The sequence below is a fragment of the Lepus europaeus genome, chromosome 20, assembly GCF_033115175.1.
Source record: "Lepus europaeus isolate LE1 chromosome 20, mLepTim1.pri, whole genome shotgun sequence".
NCBI classification, from domain to species: Eukaryota; Metazoa; Chordata; class Mammalia; order Lagomorpha; family Leporidae; genus Lepus; species Lepus europaeus.
The window spans coordinates 25,635,608-25,659,301 of record NC_084846.1 but is presented as its reverse complement, the minus strand read 5'-3'; the positions used below and the strand labels follow the sequence as shown (position 1 = coordinate 25,659,301).

General features: G+C 41.0%; 1 protein-coding gene across 2 annotated transcripts in view; it reads right to left on the bottom strand.

The window, feature by feature from the left end:
- Nucleotides 1-397: 397 nt before the first annotated feature.
- The window catches only part of SP4 (Sp4 transcription factor), a 90,244-nt gene continuing 66,947 nt past the window's right edge, over nucleotides 398-23,694 (bottom strand). For both annotated transcript variants that reach the window (XM_062178677.1, XM_062178678.1), the window contains one exon: nucleotides 398-4,408. In XM_062178677.1, coding sequence (XP_062034661.1) covers nucleotides 4,161-4,408 — 248 coding nt within the window. In that variant the 3' untranslated portion in view covers nucleotides 398-4,160. The remainder of the gene's footprint in view (nucleotides 4,409-23,694) is intronic.

Here is a 23,694-nt window from a genome sequence, read left to right as displayed (position 1 = left end):
AAGAGAGAGAGAGAGAAATCTTCCATCCATTGGTTCACTCCCCAAATGCCAGCAACAGCTGGTGCTAGGCTAGGCCAAAACCAGGAGCCAGGAACTCCATCAACGTGTCCCATGCGGATGGCAGGAACCCAAGCACTTGGGCCGTCATCTGCTGCCTCCTAGGGGCATTAGGAGCAAGAAGCTGCATCAGAAGCGCAGAGTAGCCAGAACTCGAACAAGGCACTCCTACACGGGAAATGGTGTCCCAAGCAGGGGCTCAATTGGCTGGGCCACAAGCCCTGCCCCTGACTACTGATTACGATTATTATACTAAGTTGTAACATAACCGTGCATTTGGGGCTTAATGTACAAGGCTACCTACCCACCCAACTACAGCCTCTGCCTACTACAGATTTAAAGACTCTTCCAAGTCTTGGTCCAGTGGGCCAGTGCACTCCCTCGGCCATCTAACATCTCACCCCCTTGCCTCCCTCTGCCATGTCTGAAGTTGTGACAATCAGGTGTTCATTACTTTGGTAAGGTTCTCATGAGCTTTGCAGGGCTCTCCCAGGAGGAAAAGACCATTTTCATTAAAAGACTATGTGGCTTCTACTTGGTCTACACTGCTTCTTAGTGTTTCTGTGAGCTTAAATAACATTTTAATTACGTTTTGCGTTTTTAGTTCTTCCTACAATTTCCTAACATTTATTGCTTAAAGACATTAAGTTAAAAAGCGTCTCTAAATCAAATTTTAATTTCCATAAATGTCTAGAGCAATGGCTACAAATTAACGGTGCAATCTGAGTTGGGATTCTCTGGCGGTGTGTTCAGAGAAATGGTGCCTGGATCTTAATACCAGGCACCGTGAAGGGCTGCCAATGTGTGTTCTAGTGAGAAGCATTTAACTTTGCAGTGTTCATCGTGGTAAGGTTGATAGTTCAAACAATTTATTGCTGCTTTATAGTATACATAATTAAATGAAACATGTTAAACTCAAGGGAATTTTTAATAGGTTACTTGCAATTGTTATTGCAGGCAACAACTTGTACATGATTTTATTTCCAAATCCACAAAAAACAAATTTTATACAAATCAGCACTGTAAAAATGTCAGTTACAGCCCCGGAGGCTTTGCTGGCAGAATAATTGTCTAAATTCTAGGATATGGGAAACAGTTTTTTTCTGGATTCATCTTTTTTTTTCATTTTCTTTTTTTTTTTACAAAAAAATTTACAAGTGAAATGTTACTACAAAACTTTTTATAAGGAATTTTTGCAAAACATTTACATTTTACCATCAACTATTTCTGTTTTAAAATCATTATGTAGATTTAATACCCTATGCTGCACATCAATTTATGTGGGATGACAACTTAGTGACATGCATAAAAAAACACCACAAGGCATTAAAATGGAGACTTAAATACAAATATTGTTGCAATAAAACAGTTATAAAATTGAAAAATAGGACCTAAACATCATGCTTATCTAAGTTTGACAAATTAACTTTTTCCCCTAGATTACACACTTTTATTACTGCTCTCATGAGAGTGTGATAAATAATGACTTAACATCAAGTTCTAATGTAATCAGCAACACATACACAAACCTAACCAAAGAAAGTATACTGTAAGAAAAAACTATTCTAACACTGGAGTTCTACCATGATAAATACATAGCTTTGCACTGATAATTACAATAAAGAAAAGCTTTATAACGGTGGCAAAGGGAATGAACAGTGAAATGCCATTAAACAAGACTCTACTGCACATCTGTGTCCTATTACTTATAACAGCTATTCCCACTGAGTCAAATAAAGGACATTGAGATTTACGATTCTTCTAAGACAGAAAAGTGGACTCAGAATGGTATGCAGAGCAGACTGTCAAAAAATTTCTAATTCTGGTGGTGAAATGTGCACCTGCTAACACAAATTAATATATTTTATATGCTATAAAGCTATCCAGATTCAGTTTGATAAATTTATAATAGGCCTCATTGTTGATGAGAAAATGAACTTCCATTTCTGATGAACACACAGAGGTTTGCAGTGAAACTGGTGCATGGGATTGCCATGCAGAGTGCTGATTCTTGGTATCAACGAAAACAACAGAAAGTGTCACTCGAAGGAAACATGATTGGAACATTAAGAAAGTTTCTTTGCATAAAAAAATTTATAGCACTGATTGTGTAGCATAATGATAGATAAAATATATATTTGATGTTTCAGCTCCTATATAATAAAATTGAAATGAACACTACCAAACGCTCCTCTGTACCAAACACAACAACAAACTGATTCTGATGTCGTAAAGCCAGATACATCAGTTGTTAAGAGTACATTAAATAAAATATACAAAACAATTTACAAAATCCAACTTAAAATTTAAAGACTTTGTTACAAGTCTACAAAAGCTTTAAGAAAACTTGAAATTTATAACCACAGTGTAAAAATTTTTTTTTCCTTTAATCTCAAAGCTTTTTTATACAAACTGAAAGCACAAAAGGCCTTCAGTTTTATATAACGCTACAAAGGGCTGGCCTGAAGTGTACATGGTGTAAACAGTGATCATTACAGTATTTCTCCTTCATCAAAAATACAAGAAACATCACAATTTTGGAAGAGAATTCCCATGAGTAGTACTTTTCCTGAAATCATAGAGAATGCACAAGAAAACATGTATGTACCTGTATTCAAACAGTTCCCAAACCATGCTGTTAATAAACCAAGCAGGTAAAAACTTTAGTTTTCAAATGGTCAATTTCACTAATTATGATTCTGTGGAAATGCTTTTTAAAAACATGATAAATCTTACTAATGTTTAAGCTACTGGCATTATCCATTTTTCTTTTCCATAAGGAATTTTTGGCCATCTTTCCTAATAAGACTCTTGACTATAAGACCCTTTCACATAGAATGAAATATATTTTTTTATTTAGTCACTATTTGACTGAAAATTATTCTGATTTCTCAAAAATAATTTTTGCTCCATAATATCATATCTATTATATATTTGCTAGGCTGTCTAAATTTTAGGGAAAATTCAGTTATTGACATAAAGACATTACTGTGCTATGAATTCCTAATTAACTTTCTAACAGTACTAGAAATAAAATGGGATCGGCCAATTTCTAGTAAGGAAAAATGAAAATTATAATGTAGTTAAAAGATGATTTTCTGCTGGCCTTGAAAAAAAGTGTTGATGGTTCTTTGGCTACTGTGTCAAAGCATAAAGAATTCTGCACATTGTCAACGTAACTCCTATTTACACAATATGAAACTACAGAATGATTTACATTCTACGCAAATATTCCCAATATAAACATTTAAAATGAATCTCGTGGTTCGACTGAGCGTTAGGAATAGAATCAATCCTAACTATAAAACAATGCATGTCAAGTTGCTTCATCTTACTTTTCTGAAGCTATCGGGAATTTTGTTTTAACCATTTTTTCCCCCAGCATTTTCCTAAGTTTTCCATCTAAAATTTAACCTAAGATTTAGCTCTAGGCTCCTCTTCTGTCTCCAAAAGGAGAAAGCAATTGGACTTCACTGATTGTCTGCGTACACACTACTACAATGTAGTGGTGACAACGATCTGAGGCGCACCTCAGAAGACTGTTTTGGAACTTACCTAATTCAACTGTTGAAGAATTTCTACCATTTAGAAAAGACGGCCAAAACTATTTTCGGTTGAGTTTCCAAAAATCAAGCTAAGGAAATACAGTATTATCCTTATCATTAGTTGACTGTTTTCTGTGCTATAGAGAAAAAGAAATGTATGTAAATTATTGACTGAATTTTTAAGAAAGTACTTTCAAAGAAAATACGTCCAATTAAGGTGCAGCCTACAAATGACCGAGGTCTGTCTTTTTCAATCTGTGCACACATGATGCTCACAGCGGGGAAGACCCTACTGCAAGGTTACATGACATACTCCCACACAACTGCAACTTAGAGCACGGAGGAAATACTTTTCTGTTTCCGGTACAGCGGTTTGCTTTGTGTATTTTAAAAAATTCAACACTTCATGTGTTGCCCCAAACCTAGGAATACTTAAAAGAAGCCAAGAATGAAAACATGATTTCCTACTCTGTAATCCATGTGACCAGCCCAGTTCCAGATATTCAAAGGTGTGTAAACGTAAGTGCAGCACTAGAGGTCTCTGTTACAAATGTCGCTTCAGAATTCTTCCATGTTGGTGGAAACATTGGGAGTTGCTGGATTCGAATCTTGAGAAATGGCTGCCACGGCGACAATCCTTGGGGAGCCCAGCACCTCTGTGACGGATGAGTCCAGTTCTCCCGAGGTAACAATGGCAAGCGCTGTCCCGCCGCCTTTCTTATTCTGGTGTGTTTTCACATGTTTGGAGAGATGATCACTCCGCATAAACCTTTTGGAACATTCTGGGCATTCAAATCTCTTTTCACCTAACAGAGAAACAGTAAGTGAAATGATACACATTCTTCATCAGTGATCTATAATAATTTCTCTGCCAGTCACAACAATATTTTCATGTTTTTGTGGTTTTTTTTGGTATAGTTTCACTAGTTGTGAAACATTTTCTTTGTTTCATTTTAAAATACTGCCCAATAAGTAGTGTGGCACAGGAGAAAGACCACATGACTGAGAGTAAAGGCCGGAGTTAAACTTAGTTTCTTCAAAGCATGAGATAGTTCTAATGTAACCACTTCTATGCTTTGGGATAAAAACTAACAACAAGAGGGGTGCGGAGCCATTTTACTTTTGTGTGCAGTGGGTGGGGCATATGAGAATATGAACTGGTATACGCCGACTTCACAAACCATCAGCTTTAGTCCTTCTTTCTAAAACTGTTACTGAAGGGCATGAAAAGTTTCCCAGCCTGACTGCAGAACTTGGATAGGAAGAAAATTCAGTTTGGCAGATATTGTCTTGGCTCTGCTTCTGGCCTCCCTATAGAAGACGCACAGGCTCAAGCTCGCCCATCCTAACATGAAAATGAAAAGTGAGAGTCTCTGGTGTCCATTCTCCACCTGGAGCTATCAGAACCAATAAGAAATAAGGAAATTCCAGTTCCTTGCCAGACAGCGGCCAATGCCAAGATAAATGGGAAACGATAGTGACACGGTTTGTGTAGTGACTTTCTAGTCTACTTACAAGCGATGTGGGATATCTGATTAATTTCAAGCAATAAAAGCTGCCTGGAATCTGAAAGTCGGTGAATGATGCTGTACAATGAGACTTTCATTAGGGGACTGACTCATGCCAATTTATTCTCCTTTTCTACACAAAAGGGTGTTTTCTGTCAGGTAATTTTGAAATTTCTCACCCTTACCAAACATTATTTCTGTACTGTATCTCAAGGAGAGAAAAAGTGTTTATACTAGCTATACATGAAATCTATTTTATAAATCTTAGTAATCACATTAATACATTTGATAATGAATGCACCTAATTACCAAATCCACTAATACCAATCAATGTGGGAGGCAGGACGGTCCTCCAAAGATGTCGCCTCCCCTCACCCCGAATCCTCATGCATGTGTTACATGGTAAAAGGGACTTTACAAATGCAGCTACACTCATGGAACTTAACACAGAAGATATTCTGAATTATCCGAGTCATCCAATCTCATCGCACGAACTCGTAGAGAGCGTCCTTTAGCCGGAGTCAGATCAGAGATGTTACGAGAGTGATTCCACCTGCGGTTGCTGCAGGGGCCCAGGAAAGGTCTGTCAGAGCATGCACGTGGGCCCCTAAGCGGACCCCAGACCCAGCTCACCGCCAGCAGGGGACCCGAGTGCCACTACAGCAAGGAACTGACTGCAGCTGAAAATGTGAGGCCAGCTGGAAGCAGATTTGTGCCTGAAGTGTGAGTGAAGAACGCAGGCCTGCAGGTGCCTTGATTTCAGCTAAGCAGGGCCCATATCAGATAATACGTGGTACTTCAGCCTCCTAAAGGTGTGGTCATTTGTTACAGCAGCAATGGAAAAGTAATACAGTTACACAAAAGAAAGCCCTCAAAAACTAAAAGCCTAACAAAATGAATTATAACTGATCTACTAAAGGATCAGCACGTGAGAAATGTCTGCATTACAAGTTATCTAAAATATGTCAAGGGCAAACCTCAATTTCTCTACAAAAATCTCCAGAATGCAATCAATTTTTGCTTAGCAAACAGAATACTGGAAAAAACTGCTTCTGTTTCTATGTTACCTAAGAGAGTGCCGTGGTATCCCACATGATTATTCAAAGAAGGCATTCTTTTAAAGGGACATAAGTATAAGATTCATATTTAGGGGCTATATTAGACTACCTACTAACAAGGCATTCAAGATTTTTTTTTTAAGATTTATTTATTTTATTTGAAAGGCAGAGTTAGAGAGAGAGGGAAAGACACTGAGAAAGAGATCTTCCATCTGCTGGCTCACTCTCCAAATGGCAATGACCAGGGCTGGGCCAAGCTGAAGCCAGAAGCTTCATTCAGGTTGCCACATGGGTGGCAGGGGCTCAAGTACTTGGGCCATCCTCCACTGCTTTTTCAGGTACATTTGCAGGAAGCTTGCTTGGAAGGGTAGCAGCTAGGATGCAAACTGATGCCCATATGGGATGCTGATGTTGCATGTGGTAGCTTAACCCACTATGCCACAACACCAACTCCATGGTATTTTTAACAGTAACTTCCCTTGGGAAAAAACTGCTGAGCTTTTCCAAATGGAATCTTGGATTCAAGTGGATGAGTGGAATAAAGATCTTCTACACTGCATGTATTTGAAGTACTCATGAAGAGCCAGTCCGTTCACTAAGGTATCACAGCTGTGTGCCTGTAATCTGGGTTTCAAAATGTCACCCTCAAACCTAAACTAATATAATGCATCAACTTGCTTTGCAAGCGACCGATGTTATTTCTATTTATCATTTGATACCATACTTGGTTATTTATAAATTAAAATTCATTTCAACAGCAAACTAAGGAAATGTATTAGTTTCCTAGTACATCTTTAGGAAAATGCCACAACTTGGGTACTAAAACAACAGACTTATACTCTGATGGTTCTGCAGGACAGAAAGGAGAATCGAGGTTTCAGGGGGGCCATGCTCCCGGCAGAGTGCGAGAATCCCCTGTGCCTCATCCTAGCCTCCAGTGACTCTGGGCAGTCCATGCATTCCTTCACTTCCTGCCTCCTCTCCGACTCCTTCTCTTCTAACGAGGACATCAGCAGAGGGACACGGGCCCACCCTAACACAATGTGACCCCATCATAACTTCATTTCGCCCTATTTCTCAGTAAGATCACACTCACAAGCACTGGGGATTAGGGCTTGAACATCTTTTTAGGAGACAATTCAGCCCATTACAGGGAAATTTTTAAATGTCTGGCATTTGTTACAATGAAGCAATACAACAGCCTCTGGACATTACACCGAATGTCCACAGCCACATGAACAATTTCTTAGTGAAAAGAAGCAGGTTTTTATTTATAACTCACATTAATCATTGTTGCATTTATTCTAAGAACCCAAGTTACTCAAACTGAGAAATGTGACTTTCCTGGATCCCACTTACACTCCTTCCCCGCCCCCAATCTATCTGTCCCTCTCTAACTCTTAATTTCTCCTATCCAGTCTAGCACACCCACACAAGTCTTTTCGTGACTCTATTCAATTTTCTGGCAACATTATTGTGGATAAAATAAATACAAAGGGGGAAAGGACGCTAATTTGAGAAAAGTACTGTAGCATTAATTCTCCTGAAATACATTAGGGGAGTAAGAAGAAGGTGAGGGGACAGAAGACACTTTAGAGGGCCAGATAACTTCTGCTGTAAAGAGGAAATGGACAAAAGGAAATTGGATTGACAGGCAGTTTTGAGAGACTGGCTGAGACTTGAGGCCGTGAATTCGTAGGACACCAATCTGCAGAATCATTTTCTTCAGTAGCAATTACTAACTCAAATACAGAAACCCTGCAGGTACTTCATTACCAGAGCTTCAGCTAAGCAATCTTATTGCTCTGCTAGTTATGACTGTCTAGTCTGTGACAGGCAACTACACTAAGATCCAGACTCCCAGACCCAGCTTTGGGTCAGACAACTTCCAGGAGTGCCATGAACAGCAGAACCCAGCATGCCACCCACAACTCAACACTTTTGTAATCTTTAGGTCTCAGAAAGAAGGCAGGAGGCAAAAACAAACATAAAATGGAGGGGTGTTGGTGAAGAATGTTCAAAAATCTGCTTCTCCATAAAAGCAACAGCAACAACAGCAACAACAAAAACCTTGCGGAGTGGGGGTTGTGGAGGATTTTCAAAAGCAATCATTTGAGATTCTGTCCATTAATCACGCCTTGCAGCAACTGGACAGTATTTATGTGTTTGTCTAAAATAATTACAAGTAAGCATTTTGACATCATGAATGCCTGAGGCAACAGATAATAGTTGGAACAAAGAGACTAACCACAACACTTAAACAGAAAAGCAAGATTGGACATAAGGTGTTCATAGGGGTTTTTAAAAGCTCTGACACACTCTTGGGAATAAAGAAGGCCATGAACACGTCAGGAAAAGAGTAGGAAGTCCTAACTGCGGCCTGTGCCTAACTTTGAGTCCCGCCTAAGGAGGAACTGAAGGCTAAGGCAGAGTTGCTGACTGGCAGTGTTGAAGGCATGCAGTGTCACCATCATCACACAGAGCCCTCCAGTGCAGACTGAGAGATGTATTGGTTGCAGGTATTTATTTAAAAAAAAAAAAAAAAAAAAAAAGAGAGTATGGAAAGAAGCAATATGTAAAAACTTCCCCAATCTAAAGACGAACATTAGCCTACATATCTAAGAAGGTTTACAAATTCCAAGTAGGTTCAATGGGAACAGACTCACTCAGAGACACATTTCTAACCCAACTGGTCACAAGAAACAGAGAATACAGAAGGCAGCAAGAAGAACGAAGTTTGCAGCCTTGGAAAAGAAGTCAATCAGCCTCATCTATGAGACCACGGGGTTGCTCCAAAGCCTACTCTTAGCTGGAGTTAAAAGAAACATTGCATGATACTGACACAGTGGATGAGGCTGAACAGACTGCTTTGGAATTTTCTAAAAAATTTATAAAATAATGCAGAAATGATGCAAGAGCAAGCAAGAAAGACAAAAGTGCACTCAAAAATGTTAGCAATGACACAAGGACAGAGGTGGGAAGAAAAACTCTCCAAGAAATGTTGAATGTTTAAACCAGCTTTTCTCATATGTTTTAAGTGTGTTGAAATCAATAATAAAGTGTATCTAATAAAAAAAATTTACTTGCAAGAGTTAGAGAGACACAGAGAGACAGATCTTCCATCCGCTGGTTCACTGCTCAAATGGCTGGTCCAGGCCAAACAGGAGCTTCATTCAGGTGTCCTACATGGGTGTCAGGAATCCAGACACTTGGGCATCCATTTTGCACTGCTTTCCCAGGTGCACTAGCAAGGAGCTGGATTGGAAGTAGAGCAGCCAGGACTCAAATCCATATTGGATGCTGGTGTTGCAGGCAACAGCTTTACGTGCTATGCCACAATACCAGCTCCAGTTCCGGAATTCCTAAAATATAAAATACTAGGGGCCAGCACTGTGGCGGAACGGGTTAAAGCCCCAGGGAGTGGCACCAGCATCCCATGTTGGTGCCGGTTCAAGTCCCGGCTGCTCTGCTTCCAATCCAGCTCTCTGCTGTGGCCTGGGAAAGCAGTAGAAGATGGCCCAGGTCCTTGGGCCCCTGCACCTGTGTGGGAGACCTGAGATGCAGCTCCTGGCTCCTGGCTTTGGATTGTCTCAGTTTCAGCTGTTGTGGTCATTTGGGAAATGAACCAGCAGATGAAAGATCTCTCTGTCTCTACCTCTCTCTGCAACTCTTCCAAATAAATAAATCCTTTAAAAAATATAAAATATTAGTATATTTCTGTCCCTTTTTACATGGCAGACTCTGAAGATGACTTTCACGCTTTCTAAAATTTGTGCTTTGGGATGAACCCTTCTTATAGTGGTTTAGATGCTGCTTGGGACACCTGCTTCCCATCAGAATGCCTGGGTTTAAGTCCTCGTTCTACTCCCAATTCCAGCGTCTTGCTAATGCAGACGCCAGGAGGCAACAGAGATGGCTCATTTGGATCCCTGACACCAACATGAGAGACACAGATTGAGTTCAAGGCTTCCAGCTTAGGCCTGGCCCAGCCCTGGCCATTGCGAGCATTTGGGAAGTAAACTAGTGGATGGAGATTTCGCTCTGTTTCTCAAATACATAAACAGTAAATAAAATGAAATAAAATGTTTCAATTTACGTATAGTAAAATTCAACTTTATTCTGAGTAAAAAGTATGAGTTTTCACAGATGCATTTAATTACATAACTGTCACCAAAATACAAATACAGAACAGTTGCTAACACTTCCAAAAACTCCTCTGTCGTGTTTGCAGTGAAATCCTCTCCTCCTTGTTTGTGCCCTGGAAAACACAGATTTATTTTCTGTCCCCACAGTTTTGATTTTTCCAGAGCATTATACAAATGCTCACACATGATGTGGACTTGTGGAATCACACATGATGTGGACTTGTGAAAAAAGGCTTTCTTTATTTTCATTTCTGTGAGACAGGGGAAAGGAGAGAGACAGAGATCTTCCGTGCACTGATTCTTTTCCCCCAAATGCCCACAACAGCTGGGGCTGGGCCAGGCAGAAGCTGGAAGCCAAGGACACAGTCTGAGTCTCCAGGTCACTATCAGCACGGCAGAAGTTACAAGCAGGAACTCCACAACCCTGGCAGTTACAAGAACTGGTGAGGATGCAAAGCAACTGGCACTGTCATACACGGCTGGCAGGAATGCAGAGCGGCACAGTATTATCACATTTCTCTAAAGTACAACCTCTGCTTGCTGTGTGATCTAGAAGTCTACTTCTGGCTTTTCACCCAAATGAAATAAAAACTATGCTCATGGGGCAGACATTTGGTGCAGTGTTTAAGTCCCTGGATTGGGACGCCCACACCCAATAGTGGAGTGCACTGCTGGAGTCCTGGCTCCTCCACTCCCAGTCCAGCCTCCTGCTAATGCACACCCTGGGAAGCATCAGGTGATGGCGCAAGTCCATGGGTCCCTGACACCCAGGAGGGAGGCCCAGACTGAATCCTGGGCCCTTGGCTCTGGTCCCGCCCAGTCCCAGCTGTTGTGGGCATCTGAGTAAAGTTCTTTCTTTGTCAGCCTTTCAAAAGAAAGAAAAAAAGAAAAAGCAGTCACGTTTACTTATGGTTGAGCACAGGAATTCTTTATGTATTCAGAATAAAGGTTCTTTGTCAGATATGTGATTTTGAAGTATTTTCTCCCATTTTTTTGTTTCCAATACTTAACAGGATCTTTCACAGAGCAAAAGTTTTAGTTTTCATGAAGCTGAATCTACATATCTTTTATGGAATATGCTTTTGGTGTTGTATTAAAATTCTCAGGCTATCTCAAGGTCAAAAGATTTTGTCCTATATTCAAAAAGCTTTATAGTTTTAAGGTTAAGATGTACATCTCTCAATCATTTTTCATTTTTGTAAAATGTAAGAGGCAACTGGTCAAATTCTTCCATTTTGTTCAATTCTTTACATCATTAATTGAGAACTACCATTCCTTCACTGAACTTTTGCCCCATGTGTATATAGTAATTTCTGGACTCTATTCTGTCTGTCTTATCCTCATGCAGTCTTTTCACAAAAAACCATACAGGGATGATCACTGCGCTTTATAGGAATGCTTGAAATCATGAAACGAAACCAGCCAACTTAAAAATATATATATATTTTCATTTTATTGGAAGGGGGGTGCAGAGAGAGATAGAGATTGGATCTTCCATCTACTGTTTCATCTCCAAATGATTATAACCCGCAGTGTTGGGCAGGGCTGAAGCCAGGAGCCAGAAATTCAATTTTTGTCTCCCATGTCGGGATGGGGCAGGGACACAAGCATTTGAGCCATCACCTGCTGCATCCCAGGATGTGCATTTATAGAAATTGGATCAGCAGCAAGTAGCCTGGACTCACACCAGGTACTCCAGTAAGGGAAGCAGGTGTCTCAAATGCTAACCTAACCATTGCATCATATGCCTACTCCAACTTTATTCTTCTTTTTCAAATTGTTTTGGTTGTTCTTAGTTTTCAAATAAACTTTACAATCAGCTTTTTACTGTCTACAAAAATGGCTACTGGTTTCTTGAGAAATATTACAATGTATATTTGGAGAGAGATGACATTCAAACTCCACGGGATTGGGCCATCTAATCTCTAAATACAGCATGCAACTCTCTATTAACGTGGGTCTTCTTTGATTTCTCTCACCATTGCTTTAGTTTTCAACATACATATCTTGCACATATTTTGTCAGATTCACAGCAAAGTGTTTCATTTTTTATATCAATGGCACTATTTTTTAAACTTTTTATATATCTAGTACGTAAAATTACAATTCACTGTTACATATTCGCGTTTTATCTTGTAATGTTATCAAACACGTTTTTGTAGACACCATGAGATTTTCTGTATAGACAACCAAATGTGTCTACAGGCAATTTTATTTCTTCTGTTAGCATCTGTGTATCTTTTATGAGCTTTTCCTGTTTTTCAAACTGCAGGATTCCAGTACAGTCATCCTCCACAGCCACGGGTTCTATACTCATGGAATCAACTAACTGCAGAGAGAAAACATTCAGAAAAATAAACTGTGTCCATATTGATTATGTGTGTTTTTTTTTTTTCTATGATGCAGCATTTACATTATTATAGTAATAAGCAATCTAGGGATAATTTAAAGTATACAAAAGGGGGCCAGCACTGGGTTTGGTGGGTAAAGCTGCTGTCTGCAGTGCCAGCATCCCATATGGGTGCCGGTTCAAGTCCTGCCTGCTCCACTTCCGATCCAGCTCTCTGCTATGGCCTGGAAAAGCAATGGTAGCTGGCCCAAGTCGTTGGGCCCCTGCACCTGCATGGGAGACCTGGAAGAAGTTCCTGATTTCAGATCGGCACAGATCTGACCACTGCGACCAACTGAGGAGTGAACCAGTGGATGGAAGACCTCTCTCTCTCTCTCTCTCTCTCTGCTTCTACTTCTCTGTGTAACTCTGACTTTCAAATAGATAAATAAATCTTTTTAAAAAATAAAATGAATGCAGAACTCTACCAAATATTTATTATAAGTTTAAGTAATCATGTGATTTTTGTTCTTCTTTTGAAGGACCCTTATGGGGGGAAGGACAAGAAACTAGGCCTGGGCAAATATCAGGTGCTTCTTAAGAGGTTAGATGTTCCCCAGAGTCTAGCGGGCAGGACGTTCTCTGGGAAGGAAAAGTCAATCCCCTTCAGAGAATCTCTAGACACGCCCAGAGCAGAACTGCCCCTCCCCTCTGGGAAACCTCTGGGCGCACCCAGAGCAGAGCTGCCCCTCCCCTTTGGAGAGTCTCTAGGCGCGCACTTATGATGTCACTGCAACCGGCCAATCCTGTAACACCTCAGCACTCTCCCTCAGCATTCTCCGGTATGCTAATTGTCCCTCCGAACCAGCCAATCCCGTGCCACCTCTGCATTCTCCACCAGCACTCTCCACCAGCATTCTTCGCCAGTGTTCTCCCATATGCTAATGGTCCCTCTGAACTGACCAATCCTATGCATGCGCATTAGGAATATGCTAATTCGTCGCCTATATAACCTGTGTGAAACTGCCGCTCAGGGCTCCTCACCACCTGAGGTGGGGGCCCGTTTGCGCAAACGTTCAATAAAAACCTCGTGCTTTTTGCATCAACTCGTCTGGAGTCTGGATCTTTGGGTGTCCTCCCAAGCAAGTGGGCATCTCTGCAACTGAGAGGTCCAACACTTTCACCATAAGCATACTGAATTATACTGACTGGTCTTCCTATGTTCTAACAGCATTTCATTCCTAAAATAAACTTGACTTAGTCATGATACATTACCATTCTTATATATTGCTGGATTTAGTTTGCCAAAATTTTATCGAGCATTCTAACAGCTATACTTCTGACATTGTTCTGTAGATTTTTCCTATTTCCCTAGTAGTTTCTTTGTCTGGTTTTAATATCAGGATAATGTGGGTCTCATAAAATAAATTGGGAAGCTTTCCTTTCTCACTTTTTCCCAGAAGGAGACCATATAAAATTAGCACAATGTCTTGTTTGAGTGGTAAGAATCTGACAATGAAACCATATGGTTCCAGGGATTAGCAAAAAACAAAACAAAACAAAACAAAACCTTTAACTACAAATACAACCTCTTTATAGGACTATTCATTAGGACTGCTCATGCTATCTGTATCATACTTGGCGTGTTTCAAGGAGTTGGCCGATTTTATGTCAGTTCTGAAATTTACAGTATAAAGTGGAGCATTCTTTCACTGCACAATGACTGCAGGGTCTGGGGTGACGTCCCCTTCCACTCCTGATGTTGGTAAATTTTCTGGGCAAGTACTGCTAGAGACTTCACAGTTTTATCATTTCAGAGAATCAGGTTTTAGTTTCATCGATTTTGTTTTTCTATTTTTAATTTAACCCTGCTTAATTTTTATTATTTCCTAACCTTGTTTTAGAGTTAACTTGCTCTTCATTTCCTAGGTTCCCATGGTGAAAGCTTAGATCACTGACTGAAGGCCTTTCTTCTTTCACTGACAGCAGCGCGTAATGCCATAAATCCTTTGCAGGTACTGCTTTACCTGCATCCCTCACACTTACGATGTTGGACTGTCACTGAGTTGAAATATTTTCTAACTTACTTTAATATTTTCTCTTGACCTGGGTATTATTGGGAAATATCTTATTTAATATCATAGCAGTTGGAGATTTCCTAGATACTTTTGTTATTTGGTTACTAGTCTAATTCCATTATGATCTCAAAACATACTTTCCGGCCGGTGCCACGGCTCACTAGGCTAATCCTCCGCCTTGCGGCGCCAGCACACCGGGTTCTAGTTCCGGTCAGGGCACCGGATTCTGTCCCGGTTGCCCCTCTTCCAGGCCAGCTCTCTGCTGTGGCCAGGGAGTGCAGTGGAGGATGGCCCAAGTTCTTGGGTCCTGCACCCCATGGGAGACCAGGATAAGCCCTTGGCTCCTGCCATCGGATCAGCGCGGTGCGCTGGCCGCAGCACGCCAACCGCGGCAGCCACTGGAGGGTGAACCAAAGGCAAAAAGGAAGACCTTTCTCTCTGTCTCTCTCTCTCACTGTCCACTCTGCCTGTCAAAACAAAAAACAAAAAAACAACAAAAAAAATACTTTCAAGATTTTTATTATCTTCATTTTGATAAGGTGTATTTAATAGCCCAGAATGTGGCCCACCTTGCCCAAGGGCTCATGAGTAAAATATGTGCCCTCAGGAATATTCTTGTGAGTTTTTATACAGTATATAGTATTTAGTTGGTCCTTTCTTTAAAAAAGAATTATATGAAAACCTCTCAATTTAATTATATGTTAAGCCTATTTGCATTTAATGCAATCATTCATAGTACAAGTCTAAATCATCTTATCTGTTTTCAGTTTTTCTGTATTTTTCATTTTTCTTTCCTTTTCCTCCTTTCTTTTGGATTATTTGAATACTGTTAATATTCTAATTTAAATTAGAGAATTAAATTTGACATCAGAAAAGAAAGATCCCTGGACAATTCAGGAATACCTAAAACACTATAAAATGCAAGATACAGTCAAAAAACTATCCTGTAGGAAACAGTGATATTTTAAAAAGTGTAAGATGAGGGGCCAGTAGTTCAATGCAGCAGGCTAAGCCATTGTCTGCAATGCTGGCCTCCCATATGGGTACTGGATTGTGTCTTGGCTGCTCCACTTCTGATCCAGTTCCCTATTAATGCACCTGGCAAAGCAGCAGAAGATGGCCCAGGTGTTTGGGCCTCAACATCCATGTGGGAGACCTGCATGAAGTTCAAGGTTCCTGGCTTTGGTCTGACCTAGTCCCAGCCATTGTGGTCATTTGGGCAATGAGCCAGCGGATGGAAGATCTCTCTCTGTCTGTCTCTTTCTCTGTCTCTGTAACTCTGCCTTTCAAATAAATAAATCAATCTAAAAGAAAAAGAGACGAAAAAGTCACGTATCTTCCACGTGTGCCAGCATCCATATGAGGAGAATGAGATAGAGTGAAGCAGAAACAATAAAAAGCAGTCTTGGAAAAAAAATTCAACAGAAATATTTGGAGTTAAGGAATGTTGCAGAAAATAAAATAAAAAGGTAATGAGATGAAAAAGGAGGTAAAAGAAAAGCTATTAAGACAAAAAAAAAAAAAAGAGAGAGAGAGAGAGAGAGAGACTCTAACACAGTTTTGCTAAGAATCCAAAAAGAACAGGGAATAAAAAGAGAAGAAAGAGAAAAGATGTGAAGGACAAAGATAACCCAGAGTTAAGGGTCCAACTGGTAGGCACAGTGAATGAAAACCTATCCTCTGGCCGGCACTGCAGCTCAATAGGCTAATCCTCCGCCTTGCAGTGCCAGCACACCAGGTTCTAGTCCAGGTCGGGGCACCGGATTCTGTCCTGGTTGCCCCTCTTCCAGACCAGCTGTCTGCTGTGGCCAGGGAGTACAGTGGAGGATGGCCCAAGTGCCTGCCTGGGCCCTGCACCCCATGGGAGACCAGGATAAGCACCTGGAAGACCTTTCTCTCTGTCTCTCTCTCTCTCACTGTCCACTCTGCCTGTCAAAAAAAAAAAAAAAACCTATTCTCAGATACATCACTATAAAATTATAGAACACCATAGATTTAAAGCAGCCCTTAGAGTTTAAAAAAAAAAAAGGGGGGGGGGGAGAACATGCCAACAGGATACAGAAGCCAGTCTGAAAGGCCTGTCAATGGCTTAAGGTGGAATAACTAGAGCATGAAGATAAATAATGACAGTATTATATTATAAACAAAGAATAAATACTTCTAAATTGATACAAATACAAATAAAAGATTGCATAAACAAATCACTGGGGGTGAAGGTGTACATCTTCCTTCCATGAGAATGCCAGTGAAAAATTATACACAGAATGAGGAAATAGAAAATGCCCAATGGAACTCCACAGTGATAACTGCTGCAGGCAAGCTCCAGTGATTCCGAAGGTGAAGCATTAGGATTTTCCTTTTAGGAGAAATAAACCATTTGCATAGATTCACAAGTAATTTCCCAGCCCCCAAACAAAAATTTATTAATTACTGTGGCTGTTTTAACATATGTCTGTCTATGAATTCTCTGATACTCCTCCCTAGAGTGAATAAAATCAAGAGGCTTGCTTCTAACAGAATATGAAAACAGAAATGGGATCCGAATCTGGCTCCCCAAAATCATGTAGATGTTCAAACCACAAAGTCTTATATTAATGGTTGACGGATTAATGCTAATGATTAAGGGAGTAATGAGGGGTGGAGACTTGTTCTAATTATGGTGCCTAGGAGGTGGGCCCAGCAGGGTCTTGAGTTGCACACCCCTTCCCTTGCTTTCCAGAGGGAGCTCTCTTCAGATGGTTGATTACTCAAGCAGAGTCTGGCCTAGGTTTCCTCTGCTTCCAGTGTCACCCGTGATCCTCCCTTTGAACACACTCTGTAAATGTCAGCCTCCAATGAATGCCAGCCTAGTGGAGCCACTGGATCTTCGACTGTGAACCTCCAAAACTGTACACCAGAAGTAAGCCTTCTTACTTCATAAGTAGTTCAAGCATTTTAGTTAAAACAATGAAAAGCTAATACAGAATACTGATATAAGAAACTTCAGGTTGTTACATCTGAAGATGTGGAAGAGTCTATGGAATTGGTTTCCTGGAAAACGGTGAACAGTTTGGAGGAGCAGGCCACAGAATCTTGCAAGCAGAATTTTAGGGCAATTCTGATAAAGGCTCAGAAAACCTGAATGGTAGAAACCCAGCCAGTTGGGGCTTGCATTGTGGCATGGGGGTAAAGCTGCCACCTGTGACACTGGCATCCCATATGGGCACGGGTTCTAGTCCTGGTGATTCCACTTCTGATCCAGCTCCCTGCTGAGGTGCCTGGGAAGGCAGTGGAAGATGGCCAAGGTGCTTGGGCCCCTGCCATCCATGTGGGAGACCTGGAGGAGGCTCCTGGCTCCTGGCTTTGTTGTGGCCATTTGAAGAAGGAACCAGTGGATGGAAATTTTCTGTCTCTCTCCCTCCATCTAAACTTTGCCTTTCAAATAAATAAATAAATCTTTAAAAAAAAAAAATGTAGCCAGTAAAGGCCGTCTTGATGAAGTCCCAGACATGAACAAAAATTTAGTTATTGGGAGCTGGACTAGAGACTATCGTTGCTACAGGCTGGAGAAGAATCTGGCTTTTTTTGCATCCATGTACTGATACTTGGTGGTAGGCTGAACTTAATGATGGCAGGATTGGTTTGTTTTGTCTGGCAGCACAGTACAGCATGGGTGTTACTGGCTGCTGCTAGGAAGCTTTACATGGAAAGGATCAAAAGAGAACAGAGCAGAAAGAATGGGAAAATTCTCAGCCTGGCCAGGAAGGAATGAAGAAAAACTTGCTTGAGATAGGAAAGTGAGGTGGAGAAATCGCTTGGGAAAAGAAATTAACTCGGGCAAAAGGAAGCCACAGGCTAGTGGACAGAGCAGAGGCAGAAAGAGCCCCCCAGGCAGAAATCTCTGAGGCAGCCCTGCCCACCACAGTCCCCGGGGAGACCTGCAAGTGCAAATACACTTAAAAAGCCTGTAAGGGCAGAATCCTTTCAGGAAAGAGCCCCGGGGCACCCTGCTCTGCAGCTCTGAATTTGGGTTTGCTGGGTCCCAGAGCAGCTCCTGTTGGTGGCAGATGGTGGTGGTGTCCCTGGGAGGCTGGTTTTGCAAGCACGCAGAATGCAAGAGTTAGCGGAAGGTGGAAGCTTTCCACTGAGATTCAAAGGAAAGAGTGGGAAGCCAGGCAGAATTGTGTTACAATGAGCCCCAGCACGGAACAACGTGCAGGGAAACTGAACTACAACAGCAGAGGAGACCCAGTAAAGCAGAGGTACCAGCAATGTGAGACACCTGCTGCGGACGACTGGAGGTAGTGTGCGAGGCAAGTCCCGTCCGTAAGTGTGTAGCCTCAGAGAGCACTCACACAGCAGAGTCGAACAGAGCCAGAGAGGCCTGGAGACTTCCACCTAGACTGCAAAGGATGTGTCTGATAAATGGGGGGCAGGACAGAGAGTGCTCACAGGGGCAGAGTCACTGCCAAGCAAAGGACATGGGATTAGAGTTGCCACAGGAGAGTCCCGACTGCAGCAATGCCTAGTGGAACCACAGAGACCAGACTTTAACATGTGACAACTGCAGCATGAGCTATGACCAGCAGAACAGGGGCAAGCAGCAAAGCAGAAGGGGTTAGGGCCGTGCGAGCCGTCAGGAGCACGGCTCCCAGTGCGGTGTGCCCGCAACGCTGATGTGGAGCTCCAGGGCTTACTGTTCGCCCTGCTGTTTCCGTCTCTGGCACAACGGATTCTTTGTATTTCCGTCTCCCCCTTTTGGAATGGAAATGTAGATACCTGTTCTGCCATTGTATCTTGAAGTATATAACTTACTTTTGACCGTACAGATGAGACTATGAACTTTGGAACCGATACTGGACCGAGTTAAGATTTGGGGGCCTTTGGGAAGGACTGATAATATGATGAAAATGTGATTATCCACAGCAGGACATGAGTTTTGGATAGAAAGTTATGATCTGAACAGGATTTAGCTCCCCAAACTTTTGCAAATGTTTAAACCCTAAAGTCCGATGCTGAGGGTTAACAGTTCATGGATTACAGGTGCAGACCTGGTGTAATGATTGCTTCTAGGAAGTGGGACTGAAGTCTTGAGGTCACTGGAGGCCTGCCCTCAGAAGAGGAGTCCCAGGGCAGGTTATAGGCCACGCGTGTCACCCGTCTCTGCTCCTGGCTCACCATGTCATCACCCCTCTGTAGCCACAGCCTCCCCAGATGCCTGAACCAATAGGGCCACCTGATCTTGGGCTGTGAACCTCCAAAATGGGAACAAAAACAAACTTTCTTCCTGCCTAAATAGCGCCTCTCAGGTATTTTAATAGCACTTCTCAGGTATTTTAAAGTTCACAATCAGCGGACTAACACAGGGACTTTATACAGTGCCCTGATCAATTTATCAAGGTTAACAACAGCAACAACAAGACACGTTCACATTATGTGCTCCCCCCACATGCCATAGAGAGAAAGGCGTTAACACTTGGGACGTTCCTCCCAACAATTCATAACCTCAGTCTACTTGGGAGAAAACATCACACAATGTTTTGAGTGACACTGTACAAAATAATCTGAGAGCGTTCAGGTGAAAAAAAAACAAACTTAGTTTTGGGAAACACCACAGATCATAGGAGGCCAAAAGGCCATGATAGATAAATGCAAGGTGTTACTGTATACTGAATCCTGACAGAAAAGGCATATGGTAACAAAGTCCGTAGTGTAATTAACAGTAGAACAACGTGAATTTCTCAGTTTTTGTAAGTTATTGTGGTTACGTAAGAATTTAGCACTGAGGGAAGGTTAAGGAAGGGTAAATGAGAACTCTGTAGGTTCTCCGCAGCTCTTGCACAGTACAAAGCAATATCAAAATAAGAAGTGGTAAATACAGCCACGTGCTGTGATGATGCGGACAAGTTCTGAGAAACGTGTCCGCACAGATCTCATGGCCGTGTGGCCATCACAGGGTGTACTTACACACACTTAGATGGTGTGGGTTCTACTCTCATGGGCCCACTGTCATAGATGCAGCCCAGCATTTACCAAAATACATAAATAAGTTGTAGGGGAAAAAAAATCAGGTCACCTACAAAAAAAAAAAAAAAAAAAAAAAAGAAATATTAAAAATGGACTTCTTGGGGCCAGCACCGTGGCACAGCAGCTAAAGTCGCCACCTGCAGTGCCGGCATCCCATATGGGCACTGGTTCATGTCCCAGCTGTTCCACTTCTGATCTAGCTCTCTGCTATGGCCTGGAAAAGCAGAAGAAGATGGCCCAAGTCCTTGGACCCCTGCATCCACATAGGAGACCCAGAGGAAGCTCCTGGTTCCTAGCTTTGGATCAGCCCAGCTCCAGTAGTTACAGCCATTTGGGGAGTGAACCAGCAGATGGAGGACCTCTCTCTCTGAACTTCCCTCTCTCTCTTTCTGGAACTCTGCCTTTCAAATAAATGAATAAGTCTAAAAAAAATAAAATTGACTTCTCATTAGTGAAACAGATGGAGGAGGACCAAAAAGGAAAAAAAAAAAAAATCCATGCCACTGGTGTTTTCAGAAAATAAAATTTTCAATCTAGCATACTGTATTGGCCAACACATGAAATCAGAAGAAGGAAAAGCAAAATAAGGAACTTTGCAGACAATTTATTTCCTCGTCTTTGCTACACACATTTCACAATGTTTTGTAGCAATTAGGAAAGTAGACTTTGAAAAATAGGAAAAAGAAATCTTGAGAGCCAATGCGAGATCTGAACCAGAGAACAGAGAAGAAAAGTCTTAGATTACTTCTGTGTAGCAACCCTACAGAAGAATCACTTCTTGTTCAATTAGACAGAAAGTTCTCCCAGAATAAGGAAAAAATATTCTTTAAAATTTGAAATACGGAGGTGAAAAGTTAGACAAGCAAGAAAAATGCAATTTTAGTTCATTTTCAGAGTCTTTGGAAAAGTTCATGGAAAAAAGGAATTAAAAAGATAACGGTTGGGGCGGGCGCTGTGGCATAGTAGGCTAGGACTCTGCCTGCAGTGCCAGCATCCATGTGGGCAGTTTGTGTCCTGGCTGCTCCTCTTCTGATCCAGCTCTCTGCTTGTGGCATGGAGAGGCAGTGGACGATGGCCCAAGTGCTTGCGCCACTGCACCCGTGAAGGAGACCTGGAAGAAGCTCCTGGCTTTGGACTGGCTCAGCTCCAGCCATTTTGGCCATTTGGGGAGTTAGCCAATGGATCGAAGACCTTTCTCTCTGTCTCTCCCTTTTTCTCGAACTCTACCTCTCAAATAAGTAAATAAAATCTTTAAAAAAAAAAAAAAAAGATAGTGTCATTTTTCATGAACTTTTGGAAGAGCTCACATGCAGTCATAATGTAATCATTTACTGATTTTTCAGCTTTAATAACTAAGCTATAAAAAGAGAGCAGAGCTTATGGAAGAGAATGTAAGCATTTATTAACTTACAGCAAGTCAATATACTTCTCCTTATAACAGTGATTAGAAACTGAATGAAATATGGCTTTTGCCACGAATGGTGAAAGCTTTCAACTTACCATATTAAATGCTTAATCAATACTTAGTTACTTCAAAAGATACTCTTTTTCACATAGAAGTTACTCAGTTATAACTTTAAAAGTAAAAACTCTAAGTATATTGTTGCTGTATTTAATATTTTTACTGTTAACATGAATATATATAAATGTATATAAAGCCTTGAACAAATATTTTCTGAATAGAGTACAGATGTATGATGGAGAACTTTACAAACTCACATTTCTCAGACAAAATGATGCAATCCCAATGTGAGATTCAAGTCAAACAAAGTGGCAATTTGTCTTGCCTTCCCTAACCTTTGCCTAACCTGTCCACTGATAATCCAGGGTGGAAATACTGAATCCTCTCTTACAGACAAAAATAGCAGAGTATTTTTCTAAAACAGACATCAGCATTGTTATGGGATTAACTTTAATCACATCACATTTGCCAATGTCAAGAGTGAGGTGCTATTAGAAGTCCCAACACTGTATTACAGAGAAATGTTTTAGAAGTTTTGAAAATTAAATTTCATAGCTCTAGTGTAATGCTAACTCTCTTAGGGCTTCAGACAATATAGTAGTACTCATTTGTATTACTAATTTATGTGTGGTGTGTAAAAAACAGGTATTTTAACATTATTTTTAATAGATTTCACATCTATTTTTTTGAGATTGTTTTATTTTCTAATCTGTCAAATGGAGCTAATTCTAACACATAATTTTGCTGTAAAAGTCAAATTTTAAAAAATCTCATATACAGGAGATGATCAAAAAATGCTAGTTCTGTTTCACCTTTTATCCATGTGCATCTTGGCAGAAGAAAACTTCTGTAAAAGCTAATTCAATCATTTACTCAATAATTAAATATTGAGTCCCAAATATATCCCAGGCACATCGTGCACAGAAGAGAGCAGGAAGAAAGGAAGCAATGAATGGAAGCATGAAGGGAGAGAGGAAAGGAAGAAAAGAAGCAGAAAGAAACGAAAGAAAGGAAATTGCCTATAAGATGTCAGCACTTAATGATGACACAGAGACAAGTAGCAGTGACACATCAGATGATGACGACGTGTGAAGGATTTCCTAACAGCTTTAGAAATTTTAGCGTGAAACATCTCTCATACAGTTTGGGGTGAACTGTAAAAATGAAGAACTACAATTTATGTAGTAAAATACCCCATTAGAAGATGATTTTTTTGGGGGACTTCAATATGAAGAAAACCAAGAAAGTTGTGTTGGGCTGTGTTGAACATTATTTCTTTGTAAATGAATGTTGTAGAAATGAGGACTTTGGTTGATCCAACATTGACTTTCTTCATCACTGCAGCATTTCTCTGACCAGCCATGTGACGATGTAACAAATGAGATTTTTCTCATTTAATAATAAAAATTGTGTAATGTTTAAAAAAAAAAAAAAAAGATGTCAGGCCGGCTCCGTGGCTTAACAGGCTAATCCTCCGCCTTGCGGTGCCGGCACACCGGGTTCTAG